The 12,819-nt window shown below is 41.2% G+C and overlaps 1 protein-coding gene across 6 annotated transcripts in view; it reads right to left on the bottom strand.

Moving 5' to 3' along the window:
- Positions 1-316: 316 nt before the first annotated feature.
- The window catches only part of LOC110528433 (inter-alpha-trypsin inhibitor heavy chain H3), a 36,866-nt gene continuing 24,363 nt past the window's right edge, over positions 317-12,819 (bottom strand). The window contains exons 13-21 of one of the 6 annotated variants that reach the window (XM_021610488.3): positions 11,245-11,471; positions 8,625-8,708; positions 8,485-8,532; positions 8,069-8,125; positions 7,584-7,691; positions 7,268-7,442; positions 6,447-6,595; positions 830-911; positions 317-607 (exon numbers count right to left, since the gene is read on the bottom strand). In XM_021610488.3, coding sequence (XP_021466163.3) covers positions 493-607; positions 830-911; positions 6,447-6,595; positions 7,268-7,442; positions 7,584-7,691; positions 8,069-8,125; positions 8,485-8,532; positions 8,625-8,708; positions 11,245-11,471 — 1,045 coding nt within the window. In that variant the 3' untranslated portion in view covers positions 317-492. The remainder of the gene's footprint in view (positions 608-829; positions 912-6,446; positions 6,596-7,267; positions 7,443-7,583; positions 7,692-8,068; positions 8,126-8,484; positions 8,533-8,624; positions 8,709-11,244; positions 11,472-12,819) is intronic. The other 5 variants (XM_021610489.3, XM_021610490.3, XM_090241799.1 and 2 more) reach the window with 5 other exon arrangements.

The following is a 12,819-nucleotide window of genomic DNA, read 5'->3' as shown; positions in this document are numbered from 1 at the left end:
CTACTGACCTCAGTGTAAACGGAAGTCAGAGAGTGAAAAATTAATGCAAATGCAGGCACACAATAGGCTTGTGTGTGTGTGTGTGTGTGTGTGTGTGTGTGTGTGTGTGTGTGTGTGTGTGTGTGTGTGTGTGTGTGTGTGTGTGTGTGTGTGTGTGTGTGTGTGTGCTCGCATACAGTATGTGAGTGTGTGTGTGTGAGAGAGAGTGTGTATGTGTGTTCATGGTGCCAAGTATGTTTTGTTCTATATTGATCCTTCGCTTGAGTTTAGTCATAAAAACATTATTTATTGAAGAGTGTGGAATGCAACACAAAAGTTGTCATTGTTCAAAAAAGGATCCATTTATTCAACAATGAATATTGTGTTATTATGTGAACTCATTGGACTCTATAAAGAAACCTCCGGCTTTATTGTTTATCTTCTTAATTCTAGAACAGAATTACTGTATGTATAGTGTTGATTAGTTGGTGATGGGAGCAATTACATGGTCAGTTAGAGTTGTGTGACGGTAAAGTCAGCTAGCTCCCCCTGTAGGGCAGACTGAAGAGGCAGCAACCAGCATGCCACGGTGGGGGCAGAGCGAACACTGAGATCCACAGCAGAGTCCCTACAAAAAAAAACACAAAAAAACACACACACAAGGTTCTTAGCATATACAGTACACTTCAGTTTCCCTAACTATTCTCACAGAACTATACAATTAAACATAATCATCAAAATATAAACTCAATAAATACACTAAAGACACATTATTGCTGAAGACACACATCCTCTGAACAGTCAAGATCACTATACATGCAGTTAGTTTCTGATAGACAGTTGATCTTACCTGGAGACTTCTACTTCTTTGTCCTGAATCTTCAGTTTCATTGTTGTTCCCTGGACCTCCTCATAGGCAACAGGTGGACGGGCTGTAACACACAGTACAAATACTGTCACCATGAATCAAATGGACAGTATGAGCAGGTGGTCCTCTGTAGCTCTAATCAAATCAAATCAAATGTTATTGGTCACATACACATGGTTAGCAGATGTTAATGCCAGTGTAGCGAAATGCTTGTGCTTCTAGTTCCGACCATGCAGTAATATCTAACAAGTAATCTAACAATTTCACAACAACTACCTTAACTACTTCCCTTCTCACCTCATTTGCTCACATTGTATATAGACTTGTTTATACTGTATTATTGACTGTATGTTTGTTTTACTCCATGTGTAACTCTGTGTCGTTGTATGTGTCGAACTGCTTTGCTTTATCTTGGCCAGGTCGCAATTGTAAATGAGAACTTACCTACCTGGTTAAATAAAGGTAAAATTAAAAAAATAAAATAAAAAGTGTAAAGGAACGAATAAGAATATGTACATATACATATGGATGAGCGATTGCAGAACGGCATAGGCAAGATGCAGTAGATGGTATAGAGTACAGTATATACATATGAGATGAGTAATGTAGTGTGTGTAAACATTATATAAAGTGGCATTGTTTAAAGTGATACATTTATTATATCCAATTTTTTATTATTAACCTCACTAGGGTACGTGGGACACTAGCGTCCCACCTGGCCAACTTCCAATGAAATTGCAGAGCACCAAATTCAAAAACAGAAACACTCACTATAAAAATTCACAAAGCATACAAGTGTAAAACATCAGTTTAAAGATTCACTTCTTGTTAGTCCAACCACGGTGTCAGATTTCAAAAAGGCTTTAAGGCGAAAGCATACCATGCGATTATCTGAGAACAGTGCCCAGCAGACAAATCATTACAAACAGTAACCAGCAAAGTCAGAAATAGAGATAAAATTAATCACTTACCTTTGATGATCTTCATATGGTTGCACTCACAAGACATTAATTTACTCAATAAATGTTAGTTTTGTTCGATAAAGTCTCTCTTTACATCCAAAAACCTCAGTTTTGTTCGCATGTTTTGTTCAGTAATCCACAGGCTCAAACGCAGTCACAACAGGCAGACGAAAAATCCAAATAGTATCCGTAAATTTCCTGGATGGATTTTTCTCAGGTTTTCACCTGAGGTGAAAAACCAGTTCAGTTATACTCATAGACATTATTTTAACAGTTTCGAAACTTGAGAGTGTTTTCTACCCAAATCTACCAATTATATGCATATCCTAGCTTCTGGGCCTGAGTAGCAGGCAGTTTACTTTGGGCACGCTTTTCATCCGGAAGTGAAAATAGTGCCCCCTACCCTAGCGAAGTTAAAGTGGCTAGATATTTTTGTATAATTTTTTTAACCTTTATATTTAACTAGGCAAGTCAGTTAAGAACAAATTCTTATTTTCAATGACGGCCTAGGAACAGCGGGTTAACTGCCTGTTCAGGGGCAGAATGACAGATTTGTACCTTGTCAGCTTGGGGATTTGAACTTGCAACCTTCCGGTTGCAAGTTCAAGTCCAATGCTCTAACCACTAGGCTACCCTGCCGCCCCGCCCCTGAGGATGCTCTCAATTGTGCATCTGTAAGAGATTGTGTGTTTTTGGTGACAAGACAAATTTCTTCAGCCTCCTGAGGTTGAAGAGGCACTTTTGCTTCCTCCCCTCACCACCTGGGGGCGTCCTGTCAGAAAGTACAGGACCCAGTTGCACAGGGCGGTGTCGAGACCCAGGGTCTCGAGCTAAATGATGAGTTTGGAGGGTACTATGGTGTTAAATGCTGAGCTGGAGTCGATGAACAGCATTGTTACATAGGCATTCTTCTTGTCCAGATGGGTTAGGGCAGTGTGCAGTGGGATTGCGTCGTCTGTGGACCTGTTGGGGCGGTAAGCAAATTGGAGTGGGTCTAGGGTGTCAGGTAGGGTGGAGGTGATATGATCCTTGACTAGTCTCTCAAAGCACTTCATGATGACGGAAGTGAGTGCTGCGGGGTGATAGTCGTTTAGCTCAGTTACCTTAGCTTTCTTGGGAACAGGAACAATGGTGGCCCTCTTGAAGCATGTGGGAACAGCAGACTGGGATAGGGATTGATTGAATATGTCCGTAAACACACCAGCCAGCTGGTCTGCATATGCTCTGAGGACGCGGCTAGGGATGCCGTCTGGGCCGGCAGCCTTGCGAGGGTTAACATGTTACATTTTTGACTCATGTTAGCTGCAGTGAAGGAGAGCCCCCAAGTTTTGGTAGTGGGCCGTGTCGGTGGCACTGTATTGTCCTCAAAGCAATCCAATAAGTTGTTTAGTTTGCATGGGGGCAAGACATCGTGGTCCGCGACGGGGCTGTTTTTTTTTTTGTAGTCCACGATTGACTGTAGACTCTGCCACATACCTCTCGTGTCTGAGCCGTTGAATTGTGACTCTACTTTGCCTCTATACTGACGCTTAGCTTGTTTGATTGCCTTGCGGAGGGAATAGCAACACTGTTTGTATTCGGTCATGTTTCCGGTCGCCTTGCCCTGATTAAAACTTCTTATGGCTGCAGTATTGAGTAGTTTGGATGAAAGGTGCCCAGAGTAAACGGCCTGCTCCTCAGTCACAGTTGCTAATATATTCATATCATTATTATTATTGGATAGAAAACACTCTGACGTTTCTAAAACTGTTTGAATGATGTCTGTGAGTATAACAGAACTCACATGGCAGGCAAAAACCTGAGAAGATCCAAACAGGAAGTGAGAAATCTGAGGTTGGTCGATTTTCAACCCAGCCCCTATTGAAATCACAGTGGGATATGGATGAACGTGCACTTCCTAGGGCTTCCACTAGATGTCAACCGTCGTTAGAAACTTGAATGAGGCTTCTACTGTGTTGTGGAGCTGAATGAGAGCTGAATGAGTCAGATGTCTGGAAGAGAGCCAGGTCCTGGTCATGCACAATTCACATGATAGCGACCAGCATTCCATGGCTTCTCTACACACAAAGGAATTCTCCGGTTGGAACTTCATTGAAGATTTATGAATACAACACCCTAAAGATTAATTATATACTTAGTTTGACCAGTTTCTTCGATCTATAACATAACATTTTGAAGTTTTCGTCCGACGTCCGGATGGACCTGCACTTGCGTTTGGATTTGTGTACTAAAAATGCAAACAAAAGTAGCTACTTGGACATAAATAATGGACATTATCGAACAATCGTGGAACTAGGATTCCTGTGAGTGCATTCTGATGAAGATCATCAAAGGTAAGGGAATATTTATAATGTGATTTCTGATTTCTGTTGACTCCAACATGACGGATAATTTTATTTATTTTCTGAGCGCCGTCTCAGATTATTGCAAGGTTGGCTTTTTCCGTACGTTTTTTTTTAAATCGAACACAATGGTTGCATTAAGGAGAGGTATATCTCTAATTCCATGTGTATATCTTGTATTTTCATCTACATTTATGATGAGTATTTCTGTTGAATTGATGTGGCTTTGCAAAATCACTGGATGCTTTTGGAACTTGTGAATGTAACGCGCCAATGTAAACTCAGATTTTTTGATATAAATATGAACTTTATCAAACAAAACATACATGTATTGTGTAACACGAAGTCCTATGAGTGTCATCTGATGAAGATGATCAAATGTTAGTGATTCATTTTATCTCTATTTGTGCTTTTTGTGACTGCTCTCTTTGGTAGGAATTTTTTTTTTCTGTGAGTTGGTGGTCACCTAACATAATAGTTTGTGGTGCTTTCGCTGTAACGCCTATTTGAAATTGGACACTGTGGTGGGATTAACAATAAGATTACCTCGAAAACGGTATAAGATACATGTATGTTTGAGGAATTTTAATTATGAGATTTCTGTTGTTTTGAATTTGGCACCCTGCACTTTCACTGGCTGTTGTCATATCATCCCGTTAACGGGATTGCAGCCCTAAGAAGTTAAAAGCAGTTGTTTGTGCTTTCAGTTTTGTACCAATGCTGCCATCAATCCACGGTTTCTGGTTGGGGAAGGTTTTCATCGTCGCCGTGGGTACAACATCACCGATGCACTTGCTAATAAACTCACTCATTGAATCAGCGTATACATCAATGTTGTTGCTCGATGCTACCCAAAACATGCTGCTGGTGAGTCTCTGATCCACCTCTACGCAGATGACACCATTCTGTATACTTCTGGCCCTTCTTTGGACACTGTGTTAACAACCCTCCAGGCAAGCTTCAATGCCATACAACTCTCCTTCCTTGGCCTCCAATTGCTCTTAAATACAAGTAAAACTAAATGCATGCTCTTCAACCGATCACTGCCTGCACCTGCCCACCTGTCCAACATCACTACTCTGGATGGCTCTGACTTAGAATACGTGGACAGCTACACATACCTAGGTGTCTGGTTAGACTGTAAACTCTACTTCCAGACCCACATCAAACATCTCCAATCCAAAGTTAAATCTAGAATTGGCTTCCTATTTCGCAACAAAGCATCCTTCACTCATGCTGCCAAACATACCCTTGTAAAACTGACCATCCTACCAATCCTCGACTTCTGCAATTATTTCCGAATGAGTGAGTGTTCATGTGCAAAGGATTAGCATTTCAATTAATAATTATCAACTGTGCAGTGTCTTTTGTCTTTTGCACCCTTCTCAGTCCCTTTGTCTACCAAACCGTCATATCGGTTTAGCCCACTAGGGAACATCCCCTATCATTTCCTTGTAACCATATCTACTTTGTTTGTTGTTTATGCATTTCTGTGATTATTTATTTATTTAGTAAATAAATGATTTAGACAATTGATGTCTGGATGATTCATAGTGAAGGCTGGGTTCGTGCAGATAACCAATGTTATAACCAATGTTTGGAATGAGACTAACGTGAGGTGAAGAACAATTCATTAATTAGAAGACTAATTGACCAGATATTAAAATATCTGAAATGTTATATTAGGAAAATTATAACTTTGTAATCTGAAGATTTTCCTTGGTGCCCCGGCTTCCTAGTTAATTACATTTACATGATTTGTTTAGTCACGTAATAATAATAACAGAGAATTGATTTGATAAAATAACAGTCTTCACTTTAATGATGCCAAAGACACGACAGAGTGCTTTGTATGCGTCGCGGAAGTTAGAGTAACAATGGTCCAGGACTTTGCCAGCCCATGTCGCACATTCGAAATGCTGATAAAATTTAGGGAGCCTTGTTTTCAGATTAGCCTTGTTAAAATCTATCCCCTGCTACAATAAATCAGAAGTGTTCCTCTATAGCTCAGTTGGTAGAGTCGAGGGTTTGATTCCTGGGACCACCCATACGTAAAATGTATGCATGCATGTTTAAGTCGCTTTGGATAAAAGTGAGTGCTAAACAGCATACTGTGTCATTAACTACTGTATTTTCATCAATTTAGTGAGCATCCATAGTGGGAATTCTTTAGGGCACATTTCCTAGTTAGAGTACTTGTTTTTTTTCAAAAGCGTCTCAAAAAATGTAATCACTCACATAGAAACAAAGGAATATGAAGTGGAATGTAGTCCTAACTGATAATGTTTCACTCACCCACGATCCCCATAATATTGCCTCCCGTTGGGCGCTGCCTCAGCACGGGCCACAGGAACTTAATTCCATTCCTCTCATAGAGCATGATGATGATCCGTGTCAACCCTATGGTGATGTCCACCTCCTTGTCCCGTAGGATCAGAGACACACTGCAGGAAGTGACATATCAATTCAATTGACAAAAAAAGTAAATATCTATTTTGACCAAATGTATAAATGTAGAAAGGCAACTTAAGTAATATACTCTGAGTGCACAAAACATTAAGAACACCTGCTCTTTTCATTACATAGATTGACCAGGTGAACTCAAGTGAAAGCCATGATCCCTTATTGATGTTACTTGTTAATCAGTGTAGATGAAGGGGAGGAAACATGTTAAAGAAGGATTTTTAAACCTTGAGAAAATTAAGACATGGATTGTGTATGTGTGCCATTTAGATGGTGAATGGGCAAGACCAAAGAATTAAGTGCCATTGTACGGGGTATGGGAGTATGTGCACAAGTTTGAGTGTGTGAAGAACTGCAACGCTGATGGGTTTTTCATGCTCAACAGTTTCCTGTGTGTAGCATTGGGGTCAACATGGGCCAGCATTCTTGTGGAATGCTTTTGACACCTAGTAGAGTCCATTCCCCGAAGAATTATGGCTGTTCTGGAAGTGTGTGTGTGTGGGGGGGGGGGATATACTCACTCATTATAATATAATTCAAACGCCTTGCACTGTACAATAAGCTGAAGCAGAAATCTAATCACAGAAACAAACAATACTGTAGCACAAAATGACTTATATCAGAAGGTCTGTAGTTTGTCTGTGATTCAGAACCTGTCTGTTTTGTGATTGATTTTCAGACTCCAGGAGAAATATGTTGCATCCTGTCCATTGTTGAAGGTGATGACAGTGGTGTCTAACTCAATATGTTGATTGTTTTTGTAGTGGATCACAATCTTCTGGTAGCCTGCGCTGGCTGATTGTCCAAGCTGACCGTTCATAGACAACTCTGGGAAAAGATGGACACCATTCATTCATTCAAAGATGTTTGAGGAGTGAGGGGATAATGTGGACAGGTCAAGGAATTAATGAATTTACGAATGAATGAAGTAAGGCATTGAAGAACATTTGATATCTAAGGTCAGGTCACCATTGTTGGGGTCCTTTAGGAGTCTGAGCGAGAGAGCCACAGGGATGTCATAGCACAGTGGCAGGGCCTGATCCTCAGCTGGCAACAGCAACCTCAGGGGAGAACTCACTGAGTGAGTGAGTGAGTGAGTGAGTGAGTGAGTGAGTGAGAGTGTGAGAGAGAAAGAGGACATTTGAAGTCTTTATTCCTTTGGAACTTCTGCGAGTGTAATGTTTACTATACAATATATATATATATATATATATATATATATATTTCACTTTGTTTATTATCTATTTTGCTTGCTTCGCAATGTAAACATATATTTCCCATGCCAATAGAGACCATTAAATTGAAAATGTAATTGAGAGAGAGACAGAGACAGAGACAGAGACAGAGACAGAGACAGAGAGATAGGATGCAGAGGGTAGAGAGATGAGGATAATTAGTTTATGAAAAAACAGCATCATCTTAATCAAACAAAAAAGAAACAATTATTGCAGTACCAGTTGTAGGTGTAGCTCTAGTTGCAGTTTTAGTTGAGTGAGTTGGTTGATGTTCCTCTATTTCAGTTGAAAATGTAAGATGAGAGATCATTTACAAAGACAATCCTACACACAGTCAGAACATTACACAAAGGATCCTACACACACACACACACACACACACACACACACACACACACACACACACACACACACACACACACACACACATTGCCAGACGTCCGGCCAGCCAGACACGCACTCGTGCGCACACATACACAAATGCACGCACGCACGCACACACACACACGCACCACACATACCGTACAGTCAATCAGTTGGTCAGTGAGGGCATTTAAACAGGCATGGCTCTACACACAGACAGCACAAACAGACAAAACATATTCTGCAATTATTTTATAACGTGGAACAATTACCCATTATATAGGCAGAATATGAATCCTCCACAGCATCAAACAGCAAGCCTAAGACAAAAGACATCACACGTTGAGCACAACTAAACTGATGTTCAACAAGTGGAGCTATGATGTAGGGGAAAGATACAGTAGTCACTTGCCTATTCTTTGTCCTGCTCCTCCTGCTCCTCCCCCTGCTCCTCCTACTCCACCACCTGCTCCTCCTACTCCACCACCTCCTCCTCCTGATCCATGAAAGTGCATTGGCTTAATAGCATTGGGCCATTGCACTAATATAGCATCTCTCTACTGTTGTTGACATTTTTTTTGTTGGAATGTTGTCCCTCTACACATTTTGACTCCCCTTTTTGTTATGCTAGTAAGTGTACAGTATTGTGACAATTATTTTGTTTAAAAATCACACTTTAACAAAATGTAGATTTGATTTGATTTGATTTTAATCATTGCATCTACCTATACTAATCTAAACCTGATCACACTGATCCTGATGCTATTTATAGTGGTTTCAGTGTTTGTATACACTGAGTGTACAAACATTCAACTCAATATTAGGAAGGTGTTCTAAATGTTTTGTCCACTCTGGAAATAAAACATAAGATGTTTTTGACTGCACTGGGCCTTTAACGCTGAGTCCCGCAATAGGCGAATCAGCGCCACTGGCAGCCCAGGCTATTTATTATAGTTTTGTTACTACATACAATGATGTCCTTGTCGAGTGTTTGTTGTTTGAAGTACCGTCTTTGTTGTTGTAATATCGCAAACGGACTTGGCAGTTTCACCACTATGGATTCCAGCTGTAAGATGAATGTCGATGCTGTTAAATTACTGTCAAGATCTGTGAGTTTGAATTATAGACTTCCAGGATCTTGCATGCGACACGTCTCATTACAATGCATCCATTTGCCTGTGCGGTGGATGGGAGCTAACCTAGAGCAGTGTTTAAGCTACAACGGTTTGAGCTACAAACAATTAAGACCGTATTCTCTCACGAACACGCACGCACGTCGTCTGTTGTGTACAATGACGCTCACAAACTGTACAGGACCCAAGGATGCCGAAGTCCTAACTCCCAACAAAATAACTCTGGGGTAAAATGAATTGGAGCTGATAGGGTTTTTTCCACATAGACTATCATACACAATTATAGATTTTTTTCCCCAGGACTTTACTATATCTCTCAGATGTATTTCAGACGTTTCAAAACATACTTCATTTTGATTGTTTTGCCATGTATGTACAGTATGCATTTGTATGGATTAATAACAGTAAGGGTTGAGAAATTCAAGCAACTTTCTCAAAGCCACCTTTTTTCCGGAAATACTGAAGTGAATATCCCAGCGAAGATTGAAGATTAAAATTAGGGGTAGGTTATTTGTTTAACCACCTTAATCTGACACTGGCTGTGCAGGGGGCCCTGGTAAACAGAAAACATACTTTTGTATATATATAGGGTATGTGGACAGCCCTTCAAATGAGTGGATTCGGCTATTTCAGTCAGTAGAATGGCCTTACTGATGAGCTCAGTGACGTTCAACGTGGCACCGTCATAGGATGTCACCTTTCCAACAAGTCACTTCGTCAAATTTCTGCCCTGCTAAGAGTTGCCCCGGTCAACTGTAAGTGCTGTTATTGTGAAGTGGAAACATCTACGAGTAACAATGTCTCAGCCACAAAGTGGTACAAGCTTACAGAACGGGGCCGCAGAGTGGTGAAGCGCGTAGTGTGTAAAAATTGTCTGTCCCCGGTTGCGACACTCACTACCAAGTTCCAAACTGCCCCTGGAAGCAACGTCAGCACAAAAACTGTTAGTCGGAAGATTCATGAAATGGGTTTCCAGGCCGAGCAGTCACACACAAGCTTAAGATCACAATGCTCAACGCCAAGCGTCGGTTGAACCAGCTCGCCGCCATTGGAATATGGAGTCGTGGAAACTTGTTTACTGGTGTGATGAATCACGCTTCACCATCTGGCAGTTCGACCAGATTAATCTGGGTTTGGCTGATGGCAGGAGAACACTACCTGCCCCAATGCGTAGTACCAACTGTAAAGTTTGGTGGAGGAGGAATAATGGTCTGGGGCTGTTTTCCATGGTTCAGGCTAGGCCCCTTAGTTCCAGTGAAGGGAAATATTAATGCTATGGCATACAATGACATCCTAGACAATTATGTGATTCCAACTTTGTGGCAACAGTTTGAGGAAGGCCCTTTCCTGTTTCAGCACGATTATGCCCCCGTGCACAATGGGAGGTCCATGCAGAAAAGGTTTGTCAAGATCAGTGTGGAAGAACTTGATTGGCCTGCATAGAGCCCTGATCTCAAACCCATCGAACACCTTTGGGATGAATTGGAACAGAGGCTTAATCTCCCAACATCACTTCCCGACCTCACTAATGCTCTTGTGGCTGAATGGAAGCAAGTCCCTGCAGCAATGTTCCAACATCTAGTGGAAAGCCATCCCAGAAGAGTGGAGGCTGTTATTCCAGCAAAAGATGGACCAACTCCATATGAATTCCCATGATTTTGGAATGAGATTTTGTTCATGTAGTATATTTAAAGTCAATATACAGGTTATAATTGTACGTTTATAGATTGACAGTATTTGCTCTTTTATTTACTCCATTGACTCACACCATACAGTAATTGTCATTCACTGTTGTAGACAGTATGTGTGTGTATGAGTGCACACATAAGCATATGTGTATACCTATTGTGTGTGCATGCATGCTGGTGTGCTTGCATTGATGATGGTAGTTTTGCTCACCGGGGTATCCGGCTTCTCCACTCATGAACTGGAAACCCGACCCAGAGAAGTCTTGCCTGGATCCTGAAGGCTTCTCTCCCTCCTTGGGCTTGTGGGCCACCTGTGAGGCTTCTCCCTGGGGCTTGGTGACCACCATGGAGGTGAGAGGAGTCACAAAGCCGTACTTCAGACAAAGATCCAGGGCCTCTTTCTTCACCTTCTCCTTCACCTTCCCGCTTGACTGCACCCTAAAACACACACACACACACACACACACACACACACACACACACACACACACACACAGGTATGATTTAAGTACAATAATAATTTTATTTGCATAAAACATTTACCAAATAGTAAAATATATTTATTTGCCTTGTTTGCAAAACCTTTAATGGGATAATCCACTCAAGAATTTAACTGTAATTTCGGCGGATAAAGTTTGAATGACACAATTATATGTGTACAACATGTAAAGACCTGCATCACTAAACTGATAGCTTTTCCATTTCTAATAGGACATACAGTATTTGTTGTTGTTTTTAGCATTTGTCCGTGTTTTTTCAGAGCCTCCATACTGCAAGGATAAGAAAGTGTATCGCTGGTTAGGGGTAAAATGGGAAAACAAACCCTTCTATAGTATGCTGTTTATATAAAAGAAATAGAGATTTGGGTTAAATTCTCCTTTTAAGTGGTCCATCTGTGAAATCACGAAATTGTGTTGTGCCACATAATCACAATAAGATTATCATCAATGGAGTTATTGTCACGTGTCAATGTGCAGCGGTTAGGACGGAGTCAGGCGCAGGACACAGAACTAAGTAAAAGACGTACTTTACTCGAAAAGAATCAACAAAATTTCCACGCAATGAAAACACACCAGCTCACAAAAGTCTTGAACACTAAACAAAGAACAAACACGCACAAAACCATGTGGGAACTAGAGGGTTAAATAGGGAATAAATTATAACGTATGGAAAAATGGAAAAATAAACGTAGATCGATGGCAGCTAGAAAGCCGGTGACAACGACCCCCGAACGCCGCCCAAACAAGGAGAGGCACCAATTTCGGCGGAAGTCATGACAATTATGGAATAAAAAACTATCACATTTCCTAACACTTTTTATTTACCTGCAATCCTGATCGCCATATCAGCCAATGTACGGTACAGGCATAATTGTCTAGAACACCTCCACTTCCATATATTTTGTGCCATGATGCACAGGCATAACCAAAGTGATGCTGGACTAGCTCACTAGCTAGGTTTCCATCCAATTGTCCTCAGATTTTCATGCGAATATTCTAAAATCTTCATAAAAACAATATGCCGTTTTAGTTTCATTTAGGAAATGTTGGTGTTGGACATTCAGATCTGACCTGGCGCAGCCAGCGCCATCAACAAACATTTAGATCTGACCTGGCGCAGCCAGCGCCATCAACAAACATTCAGATCTGACTTGGCGCAGCCAGCGCCATCAACAAACATTTAGATCTGACCTGGCGCAGCCAGCGCCATCAACAAACATTTAGATCTGACTTGGCGCAGCCAGCGCCATCAACAAACATTCAGATCTGACCTGGCGCAGCCAGCG

This window comes from Oncorhynchus mykiss, chromosome 7, assembly GCF_057628025.1.
Source record: "Oncorhynchus mykiss isolate SJ-2025 chromosome 7, ASM5762802v1, whole genome shotgun sequence".
Classification (NCBI taxonomy): domain Eukaryota; kingdom Metazoa; phylum Chordata; class Actinopteri; order Salmoniformes; family Salmonidae; genus Oncorhynchus; species Oncorhynchus mykiss.
This window is presented reverse-complemented; position numbering and strand designations above follow the sequence as displayed.